The sequence below is a fragment of the Anolis carolinensis genome, chromosome 2, assembly GCF_035594765.1.
Source record: "Anolis carolinensis isolate JA03-04 chromosome 2, rAnoCar3.1.pri, whole genome shotgun sequence".
Classification (NCBI taxonomy): domain Eukaryota; kingdom Metazoa; phylum Chordata; class Lepidosauria; order Squamata; family Dactyloidae; genus Anolis; species Anolis carolinensis.
In genome coordinates, this window is record NC_085842.1 from 23226112 (window position 1) to 23252706 (window position 26595).

The window sequence follows — 26595 nt, forward strand, 5'->3', positions numbered from 1 at the left end:
TGAAGGGGACTCAGAGCGGCTTACAAATTAAATTTACATACAATATTATATTATTACCATAGCACAATACTGGCATTAAATTACTATATTGTACTATATCAATATATTGTAATATTATTAGTAATATTACATGCAATATATAATTAATATTATTATATTGTATTAATTAGTATTATAATGCATTTCAGCACTATTTTATCACGAGAAGAACATACTGGGAAGGCCTTCGTTGCTGGTGATAATATTGAACAGTTCAGTATCTTCCCCATTGATTAAAAAATGTATTGTATGTCCCCCGTATCTGCAGGAGATACACATCTGACCCTCCTTTGAAAACAGGACACAGTGGATAATAGCAAACTCTACTGAGATGTCTGTTTACATATCATACGATGCAACACTTAACTTCTGTTTATTGTAAGACTTGGGATTTTTGGTTTCATTTCCTCCTGCTTTTCAGTAGATAAATCTAAGATGCCTCTTTCTACATATCACAGAATGTAACACTTAACTGCCCTTTCTGTAGTATAAGACATGCCGTACTCACAATTTTGCTTGTACAAAATTAAGGCTTTTATTTTTGTTGTTTGTTTTTTTTAAAAATCATAAATACACCAGATAGTACAATCCTAATATGCCTACGGTATGAAGGAAGCATTTTATGTTGCTAAAGTTTGGATTTGAAATTAAAAATAAGTATTGCATATAAATCCTCCACTTAATCCTTTTCCTAGGAAAAACCCCCCAAACATTTCACCCCTCATGGCTTTCAAATTTCAAGAAATGCTGTCTCTGCAAAAGAATCTAGACAATGGAGAGTCTTGATTCGCCTCCTCCAACGTGGTGCCCACCAGATGTGTTGGACTACAACTCCCATCACTCCTAAAACCACACTGCCGACTTTTAAAATAAATTATATTCTCAAGCCTCCTCTGCACTCTAGGCATTTCAAGCAGAAGATCATAGAATAGAAAATGCCAGAATTGTAGAAGAATAAAATCGTAGTAAACATTCTCTTGGCAAATAATAGGTAAAGGCAAATATATTCCCCTGATAATAAGTCTAGACACGTCCAAAACTAAGGGTTGGTGCTCATCTCCATTTCTAGGCCGAAGAACCGGAGTTGTCCATAAACGTCTCCTAGGTCATATGGCTGGCATGACTGCATGGAGTGCCATTAAGGCTGGCAAATAATATCCAACCTTAAAACAAAGCAGCCCTTTTTGCTGCAGTGGAGGATGATTAGTCACAACTGCGCCAAAAGAGTTGACTTAACTTTTATTTTCCACTCTGTTGGAAGATTAAGTGGAAGGCAGCAATGCTGGTGATGCAATATTGGCCATTGTACTGCAAACTATTTTTTTAAAAAAATCCAGATTCAAGTTTAGTAAATAATAATAAGGTAAGAAGACCCAGAGTAGGATTAAGGAACATGCCAATCTCTTGATGCTGAACTATAACTTCTATTCTGGAAGTTGCAGTCCATCAACATCTTCTGAAACTTCGGAGGCCTGCATTTTTTAATTTCTTTTTCATAGGGAAGTTGTTTTAGTCTTTCCTGACTCCGCTATCCCCTTTTGTTTTTTTATCGTGTCAGAAACGACTTGAGAACATACTACAAGTTGCTTCTGGTGTGAGAGAATCGGCCGTCAACAGAGACGCTGCCCAGGGGATGCCCGGATGTGTTACCATCCTGCTGGGAGGCTTCTCTCATGTCCCCACAAGCTAGAGCTGACATATGGGAGCTCACCCTGTCTTGTGGATTCGAACCGGCAGCCTTTAGGTCAGCATTCCCCTTTTGTTGAGAAATGGGGATCAGTGTTCTTAGAGTGGCTGTGCCGCTATACTATTCTTGGGCTCAAAGTCCTTAAGTTCATTAGGATACTCTATTGTCCATGTATTCACCCAACATCTGGGGCCGGGCTGTGGCACAGGCTGGTTAGCAGCCAGCTGCAACAAATCACTCTGACCAAGAGGTCATGAGTTCGAGGCCAGCCTGTGCCTGCGTCTGTCTCTGTTCTATGTTATGGCACTGAATGTTTGCCTTATATGTGCAATGTGATCCGCCCTGAGTCCCCTTCGGGGTGAGAAGGGTGGAATATAAATGCTGTAAATAAAATAAATAAACATATCCCAAGTGGATATGGGGGTTGTACGGTACTTGCAATGGACGTTCTAAGGTAATTTTGTCCACATATAAGGATGTTTTGCAAATATTTTCCTGCTCACAAGAGAAACAATGACACTTTAAGACAATGGTGTTAAAATGTTAAGCCCTTGAGGCTCTACCAGACTTTTAAATTTTTTTGTCAGAAGTGATCATGCTACAAGTAGCTTCTGGTGTGAGAGAATCGGCCACCTACAGAGACATTGCTCAGGGGATGCCCAGATGTGTTACCATCCTGCTGGGAGGCTTCTCTCATGTCCCTGCATGGGAAGCTAAGGCTGGCAGACGGGAGCTCACCCCATCTTGCGGATTTAAATCGCCAAGTTTTAGGACAGTAGTTCAGCTGGCACAAGGATTTACCACATTGCGCCACCGTGGCTCCTAGTCTACCAGACTGGAATCACATAAGTCCCAGTCAGCACAGCCAATGGTGAAAGACAATTTGGTCTGACTGAGTCAACTTGTCTCCTATCTTTCCCCTATGGATGGCTTATGATAAAATGCCATGAACGCAATTAAAACATAAAATGAAGAAAAGCATACAAATTTAATGCACAACTTGGAAAAAATAGAACACAGAAAAAAGATACTGATGGGAGTTGTAATCCAATATCATCTGGAGGGATGAGTATCCCTCAAGCCTTGTCTTCAGGCTATTATCGCTTTCTGCTACTTTGGTCTCATCCCACCCCATCCATTAGGTGTCTTTTCCTTCTTCTGAGGCTGATTTCTCAGTTAGAGGAGACTCTTTTGGGGGGCTTCCAGGACTCCCCTTATTAGGCAGCTGGGAAGGAGATGGCGTGGTACTCTCTTGTCCAACCGTTACAGGCGTCCCGTCTCTAGAAGCCCCTGAGGAGGACTGCGGAGTAGCCACCCGCCCATTTAATGAGTCTGCAATACGCTCCAACAGAGTTGTTTGCCTCTCCAAGGCGGCAGTATAGCTCTCCATGCACCGCTGGAAGGCTACGTCTGAGTCACGCATGGCCGTGGCCATCGTCTGGCTGGAGTCCCGTATGCTTTTGGCAATATGCCTGGCGCACCAGAAGGCCACCCGGCGGTCATCCACCCGCCGCTGCGACTCCTTGCTGTCGAGGTCATAGAGAGCATCCCGAATTTGCTCCCCTGTTTCCTTGGTGGCTTTGATGAGGTCCTTAGCCAGCTGAGCTCTCTCTATTTTCCTCTTGTTCCTGAATCTAGCGGCTCTTTGGGCACTGGTTAACGGGGCATCGCCATCGAAGTCGCCAGGCGGCAGGACGTGGCTTAAGGGGGGTTCGTCACCAACAGTATCGCCACCAGAGTTGGGATCCTTGCACCCCACAATGTCCAAGAGGATAGAGGCTGCATCGGCGTTTTCAAGTGCTTTGCGTTCCTGTTCCTGAATGAGACTTTCAGCTGCAGAGAAGTAGAAATATCACCATTAGTACCCTGAAATAGAGCTCTACATCAGTGGTGGGGTGTAATGAAGTATGAATTTTGGTTTACAGATGTTATGTTTAATTATAGGTATATGTTTGGAATGGGTAAGTATTATAGTTATTGCATGAAGGGAGTAGCCATGTCAGCATTCTGTGGCAGGTTGCCATAGAAACGTAGCTGCTTCTGTAGAAATTAACTATTTCGAAGCTAGCAAGAAAAGGGGCGGAGCTAGTTGGATGAAAAAGGAGGGAATGTTTTGAAGAGAGTTCAGTCTGTGATCGGAAGAATCACAGGGGAAGACTAGTTCTGAGGTGGTTAGAACCAGGAAAGTTCAAATCTCAGTCTGTGCTCTGATGAGGCACAGGGAAGATCGATTCTAGGTTGATGGGATCAAGGAGACTCAATTGTTCATTTTGAGTCTGTTTTAAATAAGTTTGGTGACTTATTTAATGTAGTCTGTGTCCTGGAAAGGCACAGAGAATCTGTGATAGTATATCACAGGGGTGACTGTGGTTTGAAGTCACTGGATAGTCCAAGTTTCAGACTTTGGGAACCAATCCCAACTGGACTCACAGAGATCCACTGAGGTAACAGTTAGAAAGGAGCAGAGGAATAGGTTTTAACTACTTTAAAAGAAGTGATACTTTAGAGAGTTGATTTATCTCATTCTAGTATTGTAACTGTTAATAAGAATACCTCTAAGTGAAACATCTTTGTAACCACCAAGCTTGTGCCTGAATAAACTTGTTATTGTTCTCTCAACATCCAACCCTCTGTCACATATATACTAAACCAAGTTACGCTACCATCTAAAGTGAAGAAGAAGAAAGGAAAAAAAAAGTAAAAAGGTCTCCTCCCAGAGTCTTCGGTGGTCGCACATTGCTGAAATAGGAGACACCTCCTTGCCAATTGGTGGTTGCATCTTTCCAAATTGGTGGCAGCCGTGGGATAAAAAGATTCCCCCTGCCTGAAGGAGTCTTAGATGTTCATAGTCCCTTACATATTGGTGGCAGCGGTGGGATAAAAACGATTCACCCTGCCAGAAAGAGCCTTAGTCGTTATTAGCTCTTCGCATGGGGCAATTCACCATCTAAATGGCTCTCAACCTGGGGTCCCCAGATGTTTTTGGTCCTAGACTCCCAGAAATCCCAACAGCTGGTAAACTGGCTGGGATTTCTGAGAGTTGTAGGCCAAAAACATCTGGGGACCCCAGGTTGAGAACCACTGACCTAGATCTTAGGTTTCTCCCTCTAGTATTAGTGTACCTCTATTATAATCTCTGATTGGAAATAAGAGATAAGGCAAAAGAGCAAGCGTTCCTCAGCACTGTGTTGGTAAGCTGCACTTTTATCTCTGATTAGATAAAGACATTTAATCTTTAAATAAGTTTCCAAAAATGCTTCTCCTACAAGATAAGGTGGACCTCCATCCATACCGCCAGCTACAGAGGATCTTGTCGACCGGAAGGTCAGCAGTTCAGGCTGTGGTGGGATGAGTTCCTGCAATCAGCCAACTTCTGCCTACCTAGTAGTTCGAAAACAGCAATGTGAGTAGATAAATAGGTACCACTTTTAGCAGGGAGGAAAAAGGTACCACTTAAAAATATGCCAACGGTTTGATCAGGAAGGTGTCTATGAACAACAAAGCTCCTTGATGTGGAAGAATGGAGCAGCAACACCTCATGGCTGGGTCGAGCATAGCCTCCAGATGCCGGAGATGGAAAAAAGTGGGAAGCCTGCCTCTGTTTATGTACTGTTCTGTCTTTGTCAATTGTATAATGGCATTTAATGTTTGCTGTATATGTACGTGTAATCTGCTGTGAGTTCCCTTGGGGAGATAGAGCGGAATATAAAGTTGTTGTTATTATTATTATTATTATTATTCCTTGCTTTGACTCAAGATAGTCTTTTCAGAAAAAGGCAACCCGTGTGTGTCCATGACCCACAAGGAACTTTCAAAACAAAAATGCAGTCCTGAGGCTGAGAAAGGGTTTACCATTCCAGCCTAATACGTACGGTCAGAACAAGATTTCTCAACCATAGTTCACCAAAACTTTAGGATTCTATGAAAAGTCACTCGGGGTTAAGATGCAGATATAATAATTTTTAAAACATTATTTGAAGAGTCCCTACTGTGTAATAAGGTGGAGCAGTGGTTCTCAACCTGGGGTTCCCAGATGTTTTTGGCCTACAACTCCCAGAAACCCCAACCAGTTTACCAGCTGTTAGGATTTCTGGGAGTTGATGGCCAAAAACATCTGGGGACCTTAGGTTGAGAATCACTGAGGTAGAGAAACTCAACCTTTGGCCCTCCAGTTTAAGACTTCTAGAAAGCACGGCCAATGGTCAAGATGAGGGATCTGCAGATAACTAACTCTATTAGAATATGGTGATAATGCTTATGGAGCAAAGTCAAGTTATCTGCAAGTATGGGTTGCTTAGAATTATGGAGTTAGAACAAACCACAAGTGGGTTTTCTTAAGTCAGAAGTACTTAGAGGTGATGTCTTCTGAAATAGAGCCCACATCACCTGCTGTTCACTGGTGCTCTCTGTTCCAAGTACTAACCAGAGACAATCCTTCTCAGCATTTAGGATCCGGTGCTTTCAGAATACTGAAACCAACTCACCTGTAGATAAAGCTCTGGAGAGCGGGCGCTCTTGGTCTCCTTTTTCCCGGTCCAGAATGCTGTCTTCAAGCCCTTGGTAAGAGGAGAATCGGTCTTCCAAAGACTGCAACAAATCCCCGGGCACATCTTCAGCCTCACCGTATAGTTCCTCTGAGAACTCTGATAGCCCATTGGGGTCCATCTGGATGGCCACAGCTTCTGGAGGGTCACCGTCAGCGACAATACTTTTTATGAGCTTGGTGTCAAAGTCCATCTCAGTATCGGCAGTCTCAGGATTTTCCTCTTCCTCGTCCTCATCCTCCTTTTCTTGTTTGCACTCCACTGAGGCAATAGTGATGCCGTTCTCGTCCACCACCCGGACTTCGACAGGCAGGAGGATACTTGGAAGCACAGCGGAAATCGAGCTGCTTTGCTCGTCCTGTGGCTCTTCCTCCTTGATTTTTGGAGTGAGCAGACCCAGGTGGTTTTTGCCTGTCTGTGCCGAAGTCATGCTCCCACTAGGAGTAGGGGATGCCTGAGTGAGGCCAAACTTACTATCTGGCAGAAGGCGAGGCTGCTTCTGAGGGGGTGGCTTGCCTTGGGTGGTGGACAGTGCCGATCGCAACACTGGCGCAGCTGTTAACGGTGCTCTTGCGGCCTGTCCAGAAGTCCCAAGAGCAAGTGGGGAGGTCTGCCTGGCCAGCGCCAGGTTCGACTGCCTTTGCCACTGTCCTTTCTCAGAAGCACCGCTTGAACCAGACTTCGGTGTAGTGTCCCTTTTCTCCAGGATCATGGCAAGTTTGTTGTAGTAAGGCATGACGCTCAGATCGACTCCAGAGCCTTTACTCTGAGTGGTGACTTCCTTGTACTTCTTCTTCAGAGCGTTCATCTTCTCGCGGCACTGGCGGGCCGAACGGTTGTACCCGCGCAGACCCATTTCCGTGGAGAGCCAATTGAAGACGGCCTCATTGTGGTACATATTCCGGAGTTCATTTTGCACCTCTGGGCTGATCCAGAGGTCAACAAAGAGCCCGATCTCTTCCTTGCTCCAAAATTTTGCCCGCTGCCTTTGGGACTCTTGGGTATCTTTTGCTGTGGCAGTGGGGGCCTGTGAGATGGGAGACGTGCCTGCCAGGAAAACACAAAAGAGATCAAGGTGACTAGGGAGAAATTGCTAGTTAGGTGTCATCCCTAAAAACTCATTTGTAAGTAATCCCTTCTCCCACTAATAGCATTCCAAATCACAGAGTTGGAAGAGAACAAAAGGGCATCCAGTCCAAGCCTCTGCCTTTCAAGATCATACAATAAAAGCTGGGCATATTACAATGTAATTTAAATAGATAAATTTATTCATTTTGTAGTACAATTATGCCCCATGTGCCATGAGTGTTGAATAAGGCAGATGAGGACAATGTTTTGTTTCATAGGACAACAGGTTGTAGTGCATAAATATTTCTAACTGGGAAAAACTATGCAGCTACAGTACTTTTGAAAATTAATTTATCATTTTATTTATTATTTATTTATTTCATTTATACACCACCTTTCTCACCTTGCTCAACTCAAGGCAGATTACAGATACCAGCAAAATTCAATGCCGCATATGAACATAACAATAAAAACATATCCCGTCCAACTACCCTGTTTCCCCGAAAATAAGACATCCCCGAAAAATAAGACCTAGTAGAAGTTTTGCTGAATTGCTAAATATAAGGCCTTCCCTGAAAGTAAGACCTAGCAAAGATTCTGTTTGGAAGCATGCCCAACGAACACAACACCAGAGCACGCAGGATTGGTAAATGTACATACCAGTTGTACATGGAAATAAAGGCAGTAACAAGAAATTATTGATAGGATTTAGTTTGTCTGGTTATGTTTGTTTGTGATGACAACTACTGTACAGTATATAATAAATGTTCATTTTTTAAAACAATAAATGTGAATTCTTCATGGAAAAATAAGACATCCCCTGAAAATAAGACCTAGCACATCTTTGGGAGCAAAAATTAATATAAGACACTGTCTTATTTTCAGGGAAACACGGTATAAAACAGTTAAAACGCATGAGCAAACAAAACACATAGAACAATAAAACAGATTTTAAAACATATAGAATCATAGAGTTGGAAGAGACCTCATGGGCCATCCAGTCCAATCCCCTGCCAAGAGGCAGGAAAATCACATTCAAAACACCCCCAACAGATGGCCATCCATCCTCTGCTTAAAAGCCTTCAGAGAGTTCCCCTGCTGAACAGCTCTCCAAGTTAGGAAGTTCTTCCTAATGTTCTGTTGGAATCTCCTTTCCTGGAGTTTAAAGCTGTTGTTCCACGTCCTAGTCTCCAGGGGAGCAGAAAACAAGCTCACTCCCTCCTCCCTATGACTTCCCCTCACATATTTGTACATGGCTATCATGTCTCCTCTCAGTTTTCTCTCCTGCAGGCTAAACATGCCCAGTTCTTTAAGTCGTTCCTCATAGGGCATGTTCTCCAGGTCCTCGATCATTTTAGCCGTCCTCTGGACACATTCCAGCTTATCAACATCTCCCTGCGCATGGCATGTGTAGAGTTGGCGGCAGCGCTGCCCCACCTCCAAGTCCATGCACAAAGCCCTCTGCAGCTTGATGGCCACTTAAAACAGTAGGTACTGTACATTAAAAGAGGGAGGCAGGGAGGCTATACAGTATTTATTAAAATAAATATAAAGTCCCTACTTCGTGGATTTTCACTTATGGCGGGTGGTCCTAGAACGGAACACCCGCAATAAGTGAGGGAACACTGTATATCTTTTTAAAAAGAAACAGATGGACGAGGTTCTTACCCAGCGACATCACATTTTGGTAATTCTCCTGCATGACCTCTTTGTAGAGGGCTCTTTGTGTCCAGTTCAAGAGAGCCCACTCTGCTTTAGTGAAATAGACGACCACATCCTCAAACGTCACCGGACCCTGGAACAAAATCCGAGAGTTGGAAGGAACAATTTTAACGATTGTTTTTACTGTAATTGATGTTTTTATTGGATAACTGTTTTATTGCTGTGTTTTGATATTTGATTGTTTTATCGGGCAAGGCCCCATGTAAGCCGCCCCGAGTCCCTTCGGGGAGATGGGGCGGGGTATAAAAAGTTATTATTATTATTATTATTATTATTATTATTAACTGTCAGGGACCCAATGAACCATTCAGTCCAATCTCATTTTGTTTGATAGGAATACACAATTAAAGCACTCCCAAGAGATGGCCATCTAGTCTCCGATTAAAAACCTCCAGAGAAGGAGGCTCTGCCACACGCCCAAGCAGTATATGCCACTAGTGTTTTAACAAAATGTTTTTTCATCCAGATTGAATCTAGTACCATGATATCACTGCTATGGCCCCATTCTATAGAATCATAACATTTGTATTGGGGGATATTGAATATTTTCATCCAGTACCTCACCAGACTACAAACTCTAAGATTCCATAGGATGTAAAAATAGCAGTTAAAATAGTGGTAATTATAGTGTGACAAGGCTTTTCATCTATCCAGTGGTTCTGAACCTGTGGGTCCCCAGCTGTTTCGGCTACAACTCCCAGAAATCCCAGCCAGTTTACCAGCTGTTAGGATTGCTGCGAGTTGAAGGCCAAAACATCTGGGGACCCACAGGTTGAGAACCAGCGATCTAATCAGTATTTTGTTTTCCATCAGATAGCTTTTTACCTTTCCCAAACTATGGTAAAAATCCCATTATTCCACAGGGTGCAGTAACGGCAATACACCGCTCTCACTAACAATACCTTGGAGCCACCTTGGAGGTTTTGATGCCTGAAGCAATTGCCACATTTTGACCAATGTGGGCTGATTTATAAGGCTGCTAACCCATCCTGGGGTGCATTTTCACAAAGTCCCTCAGTACAAATCCCACCAATAGTTTTGGGAACTAAGCCCCACTTACCAGATTAATCTTCTGTTCGTTGTCCCCACCAACGAACAGGGAGGTCATTCCGCAGCCTGTGGAAACAAACAGAGATGAGTGTTGTTGTCAACAAAGTTAACAAATAATATTGCATCCCACCCCATGATGCAGGCGTGATTATATACCACAGAAGGGATGAGGATATTAATCTAAAAGCAACATGATGTCATTAAGCTTCTCAAATGATCTATCCTGGAAGTTCATCTGAAGTCCCCAGGAAGACTTAAAGTGTCATGTAGGGATTATAGTTCTGGACTAGGAGTTGGGAATAGGAGACATAGTCTTAACAACAGGTATCCATCAGGAATGGGAAGGCACCGTGCCCAACAAAAGGGAAAACTAAAGTCAACTTATTCTCATTTTGACTCCTTCATTTCCCTTTACAATGATACAGTAATACAAATCCTTACTATTTAATTTCTAAGCAAGCTCAGAAAGCTTTCCCATGATCAGGCTTTATTTTCTTTAGTTACTGGAGCAAATCCAGCAAAGTGAAGGATTTGATCTTCAGGGGCAACTATCAATGGTTGGGGGAGCAGCACCGACTCTTTGCAGAACCAACTACAACTTTGTTTATTTTAGTAGACTTTACTATGAGGAGTATAGGGTTTTCCTGGCTATAAATCATCGCCCTGTCCAAAGATGGTAGTAGGGCTTTTTTGGGTAGGGGGATGCTTTATGGCCAGGAAAGCCCTGCCTAGTCCAGAGACCTTTCGCACTACACAATTACAGTAGCCCATCCTTTTTCACTTGAGTGAGATGGAAAAATAATTCATCTAAGAAACGATATTTTCTTTAACCTGAGGGAATACATATCAAGGAAACTCTAGGTCCTCCACATGGATCTATCACCAACATCTGTCAGAGGTTGACACCAAAATTGCACTGGACAAACTACAAATGCCCAAAGAAGTGTTCTGCCTAGGTATCTCTATGTTGTCCAGTACAATTTGTCAACGTGTAGGAGAAGTTGACAGTGTCATTGCATTGGAGGACCTAGACATTTCTAGAGAGACCATGGGCTGGGCTTTAGCACAGCAGGTTAACCACCAGCTGCAGTAAACCTTGCCAATCAAAAGTTTGACAGTTCGAAGCCCGGGTTGGGGTGAGCTCCTGGCCTCTAGCCCAGCCTCTGCCTATCTAGTAGTTTGAAAGCAAAATGTGAGTAGACAAATAGATACCGCTTAAAAGCATGGAGGTATTAAGGCATCCATAAGGAAACGCCAGGAAATGCCGGTGATTCAATCAAGGAGGAAATGTATGAACAAAGCTCTTCAGCAGGGAGATAAAGTGACAGCATCCGCCCGTGGCTGGAACAGAGCACAAGACTCCAAGATGCCAGCAGATGGGAAAAGCCTATATATACCTCTATGTATGTAAAATTGTCTGTCTTGTCAATGTATAAACGGCATTGAATGTATGTGTGTTCTGTGGTCTGCCCTGAGTCCCCTTTGGGGTGAGAAGAGCAGAATATAAATACTGTAAATAAATAAATATTGCTCAAATTCACAAATGATTAAACCCCATAGGATGTTGTGAAATGCAATCAGTGCTCTAGTTGTGTAGTGTGAAAGGTCTCTTTCACTAAGCACCAGAGCACTCTAGTTGGTACATGGATGCCTATCTTTCCAATCTTAACAGAGTTCGGTTGCATTGTTTGGAACACGGACACTGTAACCATGCATTAAGATGGGAAGGTGGGATGATTTCCACTTACTTCCAAGCGCGGGGAGCCAGCGCTGCGGCGTTCGGGGGCCCTCCTGCTCATTCTGTTAAAGGCACCCTGGCAGCGTTTCCCACAAAATCCGGTCCTGTTGCGGCACCACTGGATTGCAAGGATAAAAGCAGACCACCATGTATACCATCTGAGCTTTCAAATTGATAAGTATGAATTCACACCAGCATGCAGCATCAACAAAGAAGAAGAAAACCCACAACTTTGGATACTTGAGCTACAGCAGATACCTGCATACACATACATACACTTCTTTCTTTGCAGCTTTCAGGAGATCACTAGTTTCACACATTCAGTTGATCTAGTCCAAGCAGAAAAAGTCTTAATACAAAGGACTAAAGAAGAAAGAGATGGGCCTGCATTTTAAGAGTATTTGTTTTTAAATCTCTCATCACAACTATTACTTTTTCTAGGCAAAATGACTCTGGCACACATGTCGGCACCCTCATTTATTTTTCGCAAAAGCCATGGAGTTGGGTGGGAAAAGATCCAGAGAGACTTGTTATAGAGATTAACAGTGAAATCTTATCCACATCTGTTTCATATTACAGTCATCCCTCCACATTTATGGTTCTGACTTTTATAGATCTAAATATTAATATGTTTGATTAAGATGTTCTCTATGAATCTCAGTGTGACTCTATAGCCAACATCCTCCAGTCATGCTGGGGAACCTAGAGATTTCTAGAGACAACACATCGCTAGAAGTCTCTATGTCCTCCAATGAGATTCTATGGCCAGCTTTTAGTGGACCACAGAGCCATGCTACAGACACAGCAGTATTTATTATTGCGGAGTTTCACTTTCCCAGGGGTCCTGTGCTCCTTACCCCAGCCAATGTGGAGGGATGACTGCATATTACACTGGAGAGGAGGAACCTGTTGAATTCCAAATTTTGCTAGATGGCAACTCCCATCATCCCAGACCACTGGCGGTAGGAGCTGGGATATAGCAGTATCTGGAGGACAGAATATCCCCCATCCCCAGGGATGAAGTTCTGAATCTTGAAAAAGTTACATTCTTTTTGGACTACAACTCTTAGAATCTATACGTTATGCTGGCTGGAGGGATCCTCAAATCTGTAGCCCCAAAACTTTCCCAAGCTGTTTAATACCAGCTCAATAGAACTGCCATATTTAGAAGAAGGTAAAGGTTTCCCCTGACGTTAAGTCCAGTCGTGTCCGACTCTGGGGGTTGGGGCTCATTTCTACTTCTAAGCCAAAGAACTGGCATTGTCCATAGACACCTCCAAGGTCATGTGGGCGGCATGAGTGCATGGAGTGCCATTACTTTCCCGCCAGAGTGGTACCTATTGATCTCACATTTGTATGTTTTCGAACTGTTAGGTTGGCAGAAGCTGGAGCTAACAGCAAGCGCTCACTCCGCTCCCTGGATTTGAACCTGCAACCTTTCGGCCTGCAAGTTCAGAAGCTCAGCGCTTTAACACACTGCACCACCGGGGTAGAAGAAGTATACCTCCAATCCCCAGGCTCAAAGAATAGGGCTGGGCCAATCTGTTGATATACCTAGAAGTTACACACCCTTCAACAGTTGTGTTGTCGTGTGCCTTTGGGTCATTTCTGATGACCATATCATAGGGCTTTCTAAGGTTGACAGAGTCTCGCTCACCCAGGGCCCTTCCACACAGCCATATAACCCGGAATATCAAGGAAGAAAATCCCACAATATCTGCTTTGAATTGGGTTATCTGAGTCCATACTGCCATATATTCCAGTTCAAAGCAGAAAATGTAGGATTCTACTTAGTTGTGTGGAAGGAGCCTTAGTGGGTTTCCATGGCTGAGCAGAGATTTGGACCTTGGTCTGCAGAATTGCAGTCCAAATCTCAAACCACTACACCAAGCTAGCTATAACAAAACGTCCTTTGTAACTACTAGGTTTAACATTGCAAAGGAGGACTTATTGATCTATCAGATGTGTTCTAGAAAACTTTCATGCCCAGAATATTTGGGTTGCTATGAATTTTTTGGGCTGTATGGCCATGTTTCAGCAGCATTTTCTCCTGGCATCTTTAGAGATGCCAGCCTCTGAAGATGCCAGCCACAGATGCAGGCAAAAGGTCAAGAGAGAATGCTGCTGGCACATGGCCATACACTCCGAAAAACTCACAGCAACCCAGTCTACCAGATCTTTCCTGTTCCAGATGGGAATTAAATTCAAAACATAATTTAAAAGAAAGATTATAAATGTAAATACTTCAGAGCTGTACGGAATGCAGAGCTTGACCAAGTTCCCCTTTCTGGACCAGTTCTCAGAATCAAGTTCTGGGAACTGGAGTCCAAACACTAAAGTTTTCCCAAACTCCACTAAGATCACACACTACAGGCCTATCTATCCCAGTGTCCTCTTTCCCCACCAGTTGCGCCAGTACTGGAGTAGCTGGGAATTCAAAGGTATTTTTCACATATACAATGGCTATTCACCAAAGCTTGTGGACTCATACAAACAACCAGACTATCTGCAGACTGTAAGAATTCCTTTGGTTATTTGCATGTGTCTGCTAAACACAAATAGGGATGATAATGATGATAATAATAATAAGTACTACTACAGACTGGGCATTACTGATCCAAACAAGTTGGGAACAGAAGTGTTTCCAGAATTTGAGGAAATTCTGAAATACTTGTATTGGCACAAATGTAAATAAAGAGATATTGTGGTGATGAGACCCAGATCTAAACAGGAAAACAATTGATGTTTCACAGTAGACAGTTAAATATATCCTGGAGGCAACCTTATACAAAATATCTTTCAATAATGTTGCATCTGAAACAAAGTTTGCTTAACACTGAACAATCAGAAAGCAAGGATGTCACTGGGTTGCTCTGAGTTTTCCGGGTTGTATGGCCATGTTTCAGAAGCATTGTCTCCTGACGTTTCGCCCATATCTATGGCAGGCATCCTCCGAGGTTGTGAGGTCTGTTGGAAACTAGGCAAGTGGGGTTTATATATCTGTGGAACATCTGGGATGGGAGAAAGAACTCTTGTCTGTTGGAGACAAGTGCGAATGTTGCAATTAATCACCTGGATTAGAATTGAAAACTCTTGTAGCTTCAAGGCCTGGCTGATTCCTGCCTGGGGGAATCCTTTGTTGGGAGGTGTTAGCTGGCCCTGATTGCTTCATGTCTGGAATTCCCCAGTTTTCTGAGTGTTGTTCTTTATTTACTGTCCCGATTTTAGAGTTTTTAAATATTGGTAGCCAGATTTTGTTCATTTTCATGGTTTCCTCCTTTCTGTTGAAATTGTCCACATGCTTGTGGATTTCAATGGCTTCTCTGTGTCGTCTGACATGGTAGTTGTTACAGTGGTCCAGCATTTCTGTGTTCTCAAATAATTTGCTGTGTTGATGAACCAACAGTAAATGAAGAACAACACTCTGAAAACAGGAGAATTCCAGATATGAAAACAGGAACCAGTCAGGATTTGAAGCCACAAGGCTTTTCAGTGCCAATCAAAGTGATTAATTGCAACATTCGCACTTGCCTCCAACAGACAAGAGTTCTTTCTCCCACCCTGGACATTATTCCACAGGTATATAAACCCTACTTGCATGGTTTCCAACAAACCTCACAACTTCTGAAGATGCCTGCCATAGATGTGGGCAAAATGTCAGGAGAGAATGCTTCTGGAACATGGCCATATAGCCCGGAAAACTCACAGCAACTAAGTATGTATAAAAGGTAAAGGTTTTCCCCCCGACGTTAAGTTCAGTCATGTCTGGTGGTTGATGCTCATCTCCATTTCTAAGCTAAAGAGCCGACGTTGTCCGTAGACACCTCCAAGGTCATGTGGCTGGCATTACTGCATGGACCGACGTTACCTTCCCGCCGGAGCGGTACCATTTGATCTACTCACATTGGCATGTTTTCGAACGGCTAGGTTGGCAGAAGCTGGAGCTAACAGCGGGTGCTCACTCTGCTCCCGGGATTTGAACCTGGGACCTTTTGGTCTGCAAATTCAGCAGCTCAGTGCTTTAACACTGTGTAGGTATGTATATATGTGTATATGTGTGTGTGTGTATATATATATATATATATATAATGGATATGGATGCTGATATGCAAGGAAGGAACACACACAAGACATATGGATGAAACATCCGCTGTATATACACATAGCCTTGTAAAAAGTTAGAAGCACAATCCTGACCAACAATGCAAAAGGAGTATTAAAAGGAGGGGATATATTAGATTTGGAGAAAGGGAAGAAAAGGGGAGATAGAGGGAAGGTCCCAACTCCAGGTCTACAACAGGCAAGGGCAAACTTGGGGCCCTCCAGGTGTTTTGGACTCCAACTCCCACCATTCCTCACAGCCTCAGGCCCTTTCCTTTTCCCCCTCAGCCGCTTAAGCGGCTGAGGGGGAAAAGGAAGGGGCCTGAGGCTGTGAGGAATGGTGGGAGTTGGAGTCCAAAACACCTGGAGGGCCCCAAGTTTGCCCATGATGTGAGCTATAACCCGACTTGCCTAAAATATGGGTTGGCTGTGTAGAATCAAGGCAGTTCGCGGACTACTTTAACTGCAGTGCAATCCTGGGAGTTGTAGTTCGCCAGGGCACCCGTCCCTCGCTCCTTGCCAAAACTACAACTCCCAGGACCCCAGAGCAGCGAAAGTGCTTCCGAAACAGATCCGAAACGCGAAACCTTTTTTGCAAAGAGACAAAAGAAAGCCGCACTTACTACTAATGGAACCCACCGGAGGAACTCGGGGAGTTTAGCTGCGCTTGATCCGGTTCGGGTGTAAACAGGCTCGCTCCGTAGTAAAGCAAGGCAATGGCGGCCAGCAGAGGCTGGAGGTGGCGGGATCCATGCGACCGGGGCCGGGATCTGCTCTCCTTGGGCCACCTTCCCCTCTCCAGTCCCAAGCACCGGGCGCCAAGGCCTTTGCTTTGCCTTGCCCTCCTCCTCCTCCTGGGCTTCTCCTTCTCCTTCTTCCTGCTCCTCCCCAAGCGATCTGTTCTAGCCAATGGGAGAGGGATCCACCCCTCTCCTCGCTTGGGATCCTCTCGCTTCTGATTGGCCGCCTGGTCAATGGAGGCAGGCAGGCAAGGGAGCGGGATCCCCAGCTCAGGCTCTGGTGGGTCTCCCCCATTCTTCTGGAGGAGAGCCACGTGGAGAGAAGAAGGAGCTGCCCCACGTTGCTTCTCCCAGTCACAATAATAGCCTGGGGTTCAATCCTGGTGGGCTTGTTTACATCTTCCTTGGGGGGGGGGGGGGGGCATCTAGATTAGCTGATGACCAGGACGTAAACTCATCTAGAGGACCAAATACATTGATATTGACACCGCAATTGAAGGGAGATGTGTCCAGAAGAGGGCGACAAAAATGATCCAGGGTCTGGAGAACAAGCCCTATGAGGAGAGGCTCGAAGAGCTGGGCATGTTTAGCCTGCAGAAGAGAAGGCTGAGAGGAGACATGATGAGGGCCATGTATCAAGATCATCATCATCATCATTTAATTACTTATTAATCACCCTCCATCCAAGATGCTCTAGGCGATTTACAAGATAAAATTGTAAAGGATAAAAATACATACATACAAATATTGATAAAATTAACATAGATCAAAGGCTCTAGTAAAAAGCCAGGTCTTAAGTGCTAGGGTAAAAGGCCTTAACTCACGCATGGCTCTCATATAGGGCGGCAAGGCATTCCATAAGGCAGGGGCAGAAATAGAAAAAGCTCTGCGCCTGGTCCTTTCCAAGTGCACTTCTCTAGGACCCGGTACATAAAGTAAGTCACGTTGGGATGGTCGTTGCGACCTCCGATGATGGGAGAAAAAGAGATGGTCCCTAAGGTACGATGGGCCCTGGCCATAAAGAGTTTTAAAGGTCAGAACTAGCAACTTATATAGCCCACAGTAATCAGTTGGAAGCCAATGCAACACTGGTGTTATATGGCATTTCATGGGTGTTCTTGTGAGTAGCCTGGCTGCCGCATTCTGAACAATACGGAGCTTTCGGGTCGTGGACATCGGAAGGCCAACATACAGGGCGTTGCAATAGTCCAGCCTAGATGTGACCGTGGCCTGGATGACTGTTGCCAGAGCCTCATCAGATAGATAGGGTGCCAGTTGCCTCGCTTCTCGTAGATGGAAAAAGGCCTGTTTGCTGGCAGCAGCGACCTGAGCTTCCATTGTCAGCTGCGAATCCAAAATGACACCCAGGCTCTTAACGGTAGGCGAAGGAGATAGGGCAGCACCATTGAAGGTGGGTAGCAAATGGGTCAGACCAGTCGAGCGGCCATGCCAGAGAATCTCAGTCTTCGCCGGGTTCACCTTCAGTCTACTAGCACGTAGCCAGTTCGACAGAGCCTCCAGACATAAGGTGAAATTGTCTGGTATTGACGTTGCTCCAGGCTCCAAGATGTGAGGGGAAGTCACAGGGAGGAGGGAGCAAGCTTGTTTTCTGTTGTCCTGGAGGAAAAGGAAGGGGCCTGAGGCTGTTAGGAATAGTGAGAGTTGAAGTCCAAAACACCTGGAGGGCCCAAGTTTGCCCATGATGGGAGCTGTAACTCTATGATGCAGAAGAACGGCTTCAAACTACAGGAAAGGAGATTCCACCTGAACATCAGGAAGAACTTCCTCACTGTGAGAGCTGTTCAGCAGTGGAACTCTCTGCCCTGGAGTGTGGTGGAGGCTCCTTCTTTGGAGGCTTTTAAGCAGAGGTTGGATGGCCATCTGTCTGGGGTGCTTTGAATGCGATTTTCCTGCATCACACTGGGACCCACATATTAAAACTTCTTTTTTGTTGGCCAGCCAGACTCCTAAAATAACACACAAAACAACCCTTTTCCTATTCAAACACAGCTGAGAATTGCATATTTGGAATTAATTGGGGTAAACTGGAGGTGATGCAGATATTTGACCTGAACGGGATCTTGTTAACAGCTTGTTTATTTTAACTTCGTTTGTATCGCGGGTTGTATGTTGTATGTATGTCTATGTGTTAAATGTTTTGATACAGCCGATGGGCTAATCAATAAAACGTGATTTAATTTGATTTGATTTTCCTGCTTCTTGGCAGGGGGTTGGACTGGATGACCCATGAGGTCTCTTCCAACTCTATGATTCTATGTCACTGGCACTTTAATGTTTGAAATTTGGTTGGGATACTGTGAGTTTTCCGAGCGGTATGGCCATGTTCCAGAAGGATTCTCTCCTGATTTTTCGCCCACATCTATGGCAGGCATTCTCAGAGATTGTGAGGTCTGTTGGAAACTAGGCAAGTGGGGCTTATATATCTGTGAATAATCAGGAACATGGATGAAATAAAAACAGAAAAATATAACAAATTAGAAAAAAAAGATGGTATAGAACTCCTGAACAATATGGGAAAAGGCAAGAATTCGAAGTATTGGCATTGTAATAAAGAAAAGGTACTTGTTCACATATGTGGTGGGAATGTTCTGAATTTTAAAACATTCTGGCAAACGATACAAAGAAAAATTCAGGAGATAATACAGATAAAAATTCAAATTAATAATAATTTGCTACTGTGGAGAGTGTTGGATTACCTGATTATAAAAATCAACTGCCAGGAATTATTTAAAGTAACAATAAGAGCAGCACACGTGGTGATTGCTAGAGGATGGAGAGACAAATGGAAATGGACGTTAAGTAATTGGAATGATTATATGTACCAGCAAGTATATATATCTGTGAATGTCCAGGGTGGGGGAAAAAACTTTTGTCTGTTTGAGGCAGGTGTAAATGTTGCAATTGGCAACCTTGATTAGTCTTTAATGGCCTTGCAGCTTCAGAGCCTGGCTGCTTTCTGCCTTGGGGAATCCTTTGTTGGAAGGTGTTACCTGGCCATGATTGTTTCCTGTCTGGAATTCCTCTGTTTTCTGAGTGTTGTTCTTTATTTACTTTATCTACGCTTAGCTTAAGCGGCTGAGGGGGAAAAAGAAAGGGCCTGAGGCAGGTAGGAATTGTAGGAGTTGGAAGTCCAAAACACCTGGAGGGCCAAAGTTTGCCCATGCCTGCTCTAACCTCAGTGAATGGCTGACTATATGCAAGTGAGACATGAAAAGAGCTCAAAAATAGTAGTACTTTTATATAGTACTTTTTATGTACTACAACTCCCAGGCTGCTTGTATGGAAATTAAAACTGGGTCTGCCAGTTGGCTCCATTGCAAAAAAACTGGTTGTGGTTCAATGGAAGAACACCAAAAGCACATTCAGATCAGTATTACTGCACAAAGAACCAGTAGGTAAAGGATACAATTTTTTTATTGAGTAAACAGTAGTTTAAAATAGTGCAAACAACTTGCAAGTCATGACTGCTAGTGCAAAAGGCAAGAAGGGTTTAAAAAATGTAAAATGTTAATAAAAAAAACAATGGCAGCAGGATTAGTTGCAGTGTGCTCTGAGGGCAGTTCTGGAGGATGATGGGTCTTGTTAACTATGTGTGCTTTGATCATGAAGCCTGAAATGGCAATTGATAGAGGGAATAAAAAGTAGATTATTGTGTAGTGATCTCTCATCCCTCTAAAGAGTCAGCGTTTTGGGTGCATTGATATGAAAGAGGGCTGGAGGGATCCTGTTTTCTGGCTCAGACGCGACAGCCATTCTCAGCAAAGGAGGACATGAAGCTTTGGAGCTGAGAGCAAGCATTGCGATTCCTGGTGGCTCCACAGATTTTGGGGGGAGGAAGCTCCTCCACCCAGGAGTCCTTATCCAGTAGGTACTGGGGGCTGCAAAGAAAGAATGGGGTCAGAATGTAGAAGAATTCGAATCATAGACCTATAGAATCATAGAGTTGGAAGAGACCTCACGGGCCATCCAGTCCAACCCCCTGCCAAGAAGCAAGAAAATCGCATTCAAAGCACCCCCAACTGATGGCCATCCAGCCTCTGCTTAAAAGCCTCCAAAGAAGGAGCGTCCACCACATTCTGGGGCAGAGAGTTCCACTGCTGAACAGCTCTCACAGTGAGGAAGTTCTTCCTGATGTTCAGGCGGAACTTCTTAACTGTGAGAGCTGTTTGGCTGAGAATTATGAAGGGACAACGTCTAGGAAGTCATCATAATTTGACAATACTCCCATATATGCAGACCATCACATACAGGCACTCCGCAAATTATGAACAAGACAGGTTCTGTAGGCTTGTTCTTAAGTTGAATTTGCATGTAAGTCGGAACAGGTACATTTTTTAAGTATAACTCCAGCCGCATGCATGCACGCACGCACGCACACACACATATTTACTTTGCATACCATAGGAAAGGGTTAACACCCCTATGGCATTTTTTTTGCTTTCTGTGCCCCTGTTCCGAAGATTTCAGTTTATTTTCAGTTCCTGTGATCATTGAGTTTTGAAAATGTGGCTTGTTGTGGAAACAAGAACTGGGGATAAAGCTTCAGTGGAGACACCTTTTCCCCATGATAATAACTCTTTCAGGAGTGCATTTCCCTTCCGAGGTAGATTTCTCTCACTTACTGTTGTCTCACCCCCATTTGTAACTTTGAATCATTTGTAAGTCAGATGTTTGTAACTCAGGGACTGCCTGTATACTCATGTACAAATTGACCTCATGTAAAAGCTGAGAGCAGGATTTGGGGCAAAAATTAGAGATTTTGATATGACCTGTGGATAAGTTAAGGGTCATTCTCAGAGGCCAGCTATATAGGGTAAGCTATATAGGGTGAGCATGTCTTTCCTTCCTTCCTTCCTTCCTTGTTTGTTTGTTTGTTTGTTTGTTTGTTTGTTTGTTTGTTTTCTTTCCTTCTTTCTTGTTACTGTATTGCAAAAGCTGGTAAAGTCGGCCCTCCACATCTATGGAATCTGCACCCATGGATCAACTATCCCGAAAAACAAACATTTGCATTTTATATAAAGGGTACCATCCACAGATTTTGGTATCTGGGAGGCCGAGGGGATATCCTAGAACCAAATTCAATGGATAACGAACAACCACTATATTTAGTTTCTCCCTCTGCAAAGAGAAAAACCTACAACTTACTATTGAGATCCAGCTCATGTCCAGACACAGAATGATTACATGATTACACGAGCTGGCAACTCCAGACAACTTCAGCTAATTATGTAACCCATCTGAATCTGACTATTGGGAGATACTTAGATGCTTTTCCAATTCACTTGCCCTCGCTTTCCACCAGCCATTGAGTGGCCACGGAGAACTACAAAAGTTAAATATTGAGTTTTCTGATTAAGAAGTATACTTTTGCCGGGCTGTGGCGCAGCTGGTTAATAGCCAGCTGCAATATATCACTACTGACTGTGAGGTCATGAATTCGAAGCCAGCCCGCATCGGAGTGAGCACCCGACTATTAAAAAATAGCCCAGCTGGTCATTGACCTAAGCAACCTGAAAGATAGTTGCATCTATCAAGTAGGAAAATTTAGGTATCGCTTATGCGGGGAGGCTAATTTAACTAATTTACAACACCAAAAAAATCATCCAGCAGCATGCAGAAAGGAATGAGGAACCAATCCATCAAGGACTTGGTGTTACAGTGAATGATGAAGCGGCAGCTCCCCCTGTGGCCGGAATCGAGCATACTCTCATGAAGCCTGGAAGCTGGAAAATGTTAAATTGTCTCTGTGTCTTCATTTCTGTTTCTGTCTGTATGTCTAATGGCGTTGAATGTTTGCCATGTGTGTGTACATTGTGATCCACCCTGTGTCCCCTTCGGAGTGAGAAGGGCAGAATATAAATACTGCAAATAAATAAATAAATTATGTTTCACCGTACTGGGTCTCAGTTGATCCCTGAATAAAAATATCTTAACGTGCTTGTGGGAAGAGGGAGACGATGAATTGGATATTTTATGTTTATTATGCAACTATTAAGGGTACAAGAGCACCACTTACTGTTCTTGTTATCGGATCACCTCTGATTTTATTTAAACCTCCCAATCTTCATCAATGGGCATAACCCCCTCCTGCACTCTAAACTAATTCTCTGTATCATTGAACTCTCCACAATCCACAATGCCTGTACTTCTGCTTTCCCACCGATCCCACTACACGTCTAATTCTTCTTCCTTTCCCTTATTGACTTACCGGCCTTCGGAGTCACGGGTTTCTCCATCACGGCCCATCAAGAGGTACTCGCGGCCTGTGGCCAAGCGTGTCCGACACGCTGCACGCACCACGAAGCGCCGTGTTGCATCAGTGGCAATCCCACTGTCTGCGGCTGGTAAAGAAAAGAACGAGAGGATGACGGAGTCAGTGGGGGAGATGATGAAATCCTCTAAGGAGGCAGCGGTCCTGAAACTAAGTGAGCTGAGACAATCTCTGGAAGTCCTTTCTTCCTCCTTGTGTTTGTCTAAGATGATCTGCTAGATCTTGAGCATGCCTAGGTTTTTCTTACCAAGGTCTTTAGCCTTCTCTGCCAAACATGTTGGTGCCTCACCAAACTACAAAATCTAATGCTTCCATAGCACTGAGCCATGGTAGTTAAAGGAGTATCAAACTGCATTAATTTTATGGGCAAACTTCGGCCCTCCAAGCCTGTTGGACTTCAACTCTCACAATTCCTAACAGCCTAGCGATTCCCTTTGAAATGGATTTTATCTGATAATGTTGGATCATGTTCATTGTGTGTCTTCAAGTCATTTCCATCTTAAGATGACCTGATCACAGGGTTATCTGGACAAGATTTGTTTAGAAGAGACCTGCATACCTTGGCAGTTGTAAAGAGCCATTAAAAAAAAAAACTTTTGCAGGCCACTTCTCCCCCCTTCCTCCTTAGTTAATTGCAATGGGTTGTGTTAGGATTTGAAAAATACCTGCCATTTTCTAAGTGATAGCAAAGTTAATACTTTTGGCCTAACCATCTGTAAGAGAGTCAAGCCACTTTGATTAGGGTGTGGTGGTTAAGGCAATAGTAGTATATAGGTTGTAGTGATATTGAGTAAGTTTGATGAGGGTTGATGAAGGAACCGATAGTGTTTTGGAGAGTGTGTTGGACAATTGCTGCTCTGAGTGGTGAGGAAGAGGAAGCTGTAAAGTTGTATATTGTGTATATACTTTCTATATTGCTGCAACAAAGGAGAAAAAAAGCCTTCCTGCTTGTTTAGGAAAGAACAAAAATCTCTGCAGATTGTGTTGTTCAAGAATAATAATAATAATAATAATAATAATAATAATAATAATAACTTCAAAGACTCTGGCAGGAACCAGTGCAAGTGGTCCCGGTGGTGATCGGCACACTGGGTGCCGTGCCAAAAGATCTCAGCAGGCATTTGGAAACAATAGACATTGACAAAATTACGATCTGCCAACTGCAAAAGGCCACCCTGCTGGGATCTGCGCGCATCATCCGAAAATACATCACACAGTCCTAGACACTTGGGAAGTGTTCGACTTGTGATTCTGTGATACGAAATCCAGCATATCTATCTTGTTTGCTGTGTCGTAATAAAATAATAATAATAATAATAATAATAATAATAATAATAATAATATACTTTAAAGCTTTGCTTTATCTCCCCAAAGGGACTCAAGAGCTGATTACAGTATGCATATAAGGCAAACATTCAATGCTTTTTACACAACAACAACATATGATACATGTACACAAAAGTAAAGGCCATCCCCTTTTTCATCTTTAGTGTCTGGAAGCAATGCTCAACTCTGGCCATGGGGAGGTGCTCTTGTTCCATTTTCCATGCTGAGGAGCCTGTTGTCTGTAGACATCTCTGATCGTGTTTTTGCCAGCATGTCTGCACGGGGCAGCCTTTTACCTTCCCACCGAGGCTGTACGTATTGGGCTCTTCGCATTGCATGCTTTCGAACTGCTAGGTTGGCAGAAACTAGGGCTAACAGTTGGGAGCTCACCCTGACCCGCGGCTTCAGACTGCCAACCCTCCAATCAGCAGCTTTCCTGAAGCTAGTGGTTTAGCCCACTGAGCTACCACGGCCCCTAGAAGACCCTTCCAACTGTGCTTTTGGATACCTGGATCCTTAACCGGAACTAACAGAGTCATTTCTGCAAGAATAGGAGTTTTATGACTGCATAGAGCCCTTGACAGACTACAACTCTTCCGAACCTTCAAAATTTTCAGCAATTGAAAGGAGGAAAATTGAAGGAGGAAAGAGAAACTAGGGCATTTTAAAAGCAGCTGAGGAAGTGGGATGAAAAAGGATCAATCCCATGCCTCACAACCTCTGAGGATGCCTGCCATAGATGTGGGCGAAACGTCAGGAGATAATACTTCTAGAACATGGCCATACAGCCTGGAATACATACAACAACCCATAGGGAAGCCCTTTGTGGGTCGCATGAAGCAATTGGCCGTATGTTGTGCAGGCCTGGTTTAGAGAGTTCCTTCTCAGAAGTTGAGAGCGTAGGATGCACAGTACCCAAGTCCATGGGATTCGAACCCTGCTCAAAGCACTATACTCCATGAAACACTAAAATCACTAACTCCATGAAATTTCGGTAGCAAGTTGCCAACTTCTGCTTGTCACTGCAGTACTGCCAGAAAGCATTGAATCTAAAGGGTTGCTGAAGACCCCCAACCAAACTATTACTCACTGAAGTACAAGGGCTCCAGGATTGTCACTTCATAGACGCGGAAGGCGCTTTCCTGACTCTCACGTGCCACTCGGGCTCGGAACGCTGCAGATAAGAAAGAAAGGCTTGCAGTAAGATGGGCAGCAACTTGTGTTTGAGAATTCATCATTTTATACTGTATACTGTGCTGTTAGCCAGAAAAGGAAACTATACACCCTGTAAATAAATAAAAGACGCATAGATAATAACCTGCCCATTCCTGCAGTTGTGGCTTTAAAATGAGCTTGAGTTAAAAATCAATAATAAATCAACAACAAAGCTTTATTTATATTCCGCCCTATCTCCCTGGAGGGACTCAGGGTTGATTCCAAACATAAAAGGCAAACATTTGATGCCTGAATACAACAACAATACACCCATAATAATAAAAAATCACAACCCAACGTATAAAAATAAATTATGACTTAACAACTAAAATTAGATTAAAAATGCAAACTGTTATATTGGACAAAAAGCAAAACATCTAAACGTCGAACAGAAGCCTTCCCAATTCCTTGGAGGCAAATAATTGATCAAGGGAATTATTTCATGCCAGTAGTGATTGCGGAAATTTAATAGTATTTGACTATTAAATATCTGTATATAATATGTTGTAAAAACAACATTGTGCTGTTTACTGGACAATGTCGGTTTTTAAAACATATATACAGTAGAGTCTCACTTATCCAAGCCTCACTTATCCAAGGTTCTGGATTATCCAATGCATTTTTGTAGTCAATGTTTTCAATATACTGTGATATTTTGGTGCTAAATTCGTAAATACAGTAATTACAACATAACATTACTGCGTATTGAACTGCTTTTTCTGTCAAATTTGTTGTAAAACATGATGTTTTGGTGCTTAATTTGTCAAATCATAACCTAATTTGATGTTTAATAGGCTTTTCCTTAATCCCTCCTAATTATCCAAGATATTCGCTTATTCAAGCTTCTGCCAGCCCATTTAGCTTGGATAAGTGAAACTCTACTGTAATACTATATTAAAATAGAGAAACAAATCATAATTTATAATCTTGTTTTAATCTCATCCACCACCTATCTCCAAGTCACAGACATTTAAATACTACTACCACTTACTAATAAATTGCCTTCTACTTGACTTGTTTAATTTTATTAATAACTAGTTTGGGGACCCAGCGATGCTCGGGTCATTTGAAAA

At 43.3% G+C, this 26595-nt stretch overlaps 2 protein-coding genes across 2 annotated transcripts in view; both read right to left on the bottom strand.

Annotated features, from left to right (window-relative positions):
- Positions 1-549: 549 nt before the first annotated feature.
- On the bottom strand, positions 550-17973 carry LOC103278127 (uncharacterized). The gene is made up of 6 exons (XM_008105902.3): positions 16573-17973; positions 11859-11966; positions 10121-10176; positions 9007-9133; positions 6211-7317; positions 550-3559 (listed from the first exon to the last, which is right to left on the bottom strand). Exons 3-6 carry the CDS (start codon positions 10166-10168, stop codon positions 2865-2867), a joined length of 1977 nt encoding a protein of 658 aa, XP_008104109.3. The 5' UTR covers positions 10169-10176; positions 11859-11966; positions 16573-17973; the 3' UTR covers positions 550-2864.
- Positions 17974-20106: 2133 nt separating this feature from the next.
- Positions 20107-26595, bottom strand: part of LOC100554736 (complement C4) — a 91974-nt gene continuing 85485 nt past the window's right edge. Inside the window, exons 39-41 of the mRNA XM_003218071.4 lie at positions 25398-25481; positions 22919-23051; positions 20107-20588 (exon numbers count right to left, since the gene is read on the bottom strand). Of these exons, the coding sequence (XP_003218119.3) occupies positions 20447-20588; positions 22919-23051; positions 25398-25481 (359 nt within the window). The 3' untranslated portion in view covers positions 20107-20446. The remainder of the gene's footprint in view (positions 20589-22918; positions 23052-25397; positions 25482-26595) is intronic.

What these genes read in the sequence shown, in the direction of transcription:
- LOC103278127 (XM_008105902.3), bottom strand. Translation starts at nt 10,168, where the DNA reads ATGACCTCCCTGTTCGTTGGTGGGGACAACGAACAGAAGATTAATCTG. An exon ending in ACGAACAGAAGATTAATCTG is followed by an intron (nt 9,134 to 10,120) that starts GTAAGTGGGGCT and finishes ATTTTGTTCCAG; the next exon opens with GGTCCGGTGACGTTTGAGGA. An exon ending in CCAAAATGTGATGTCGCTGG is followed by an intron (nt 7,318 to 9,006) that starts GTAAGAACCTCG and finishes TTTTCCTGGCAG; the next exon opens with GCACGTCTCCCATCTCACAG.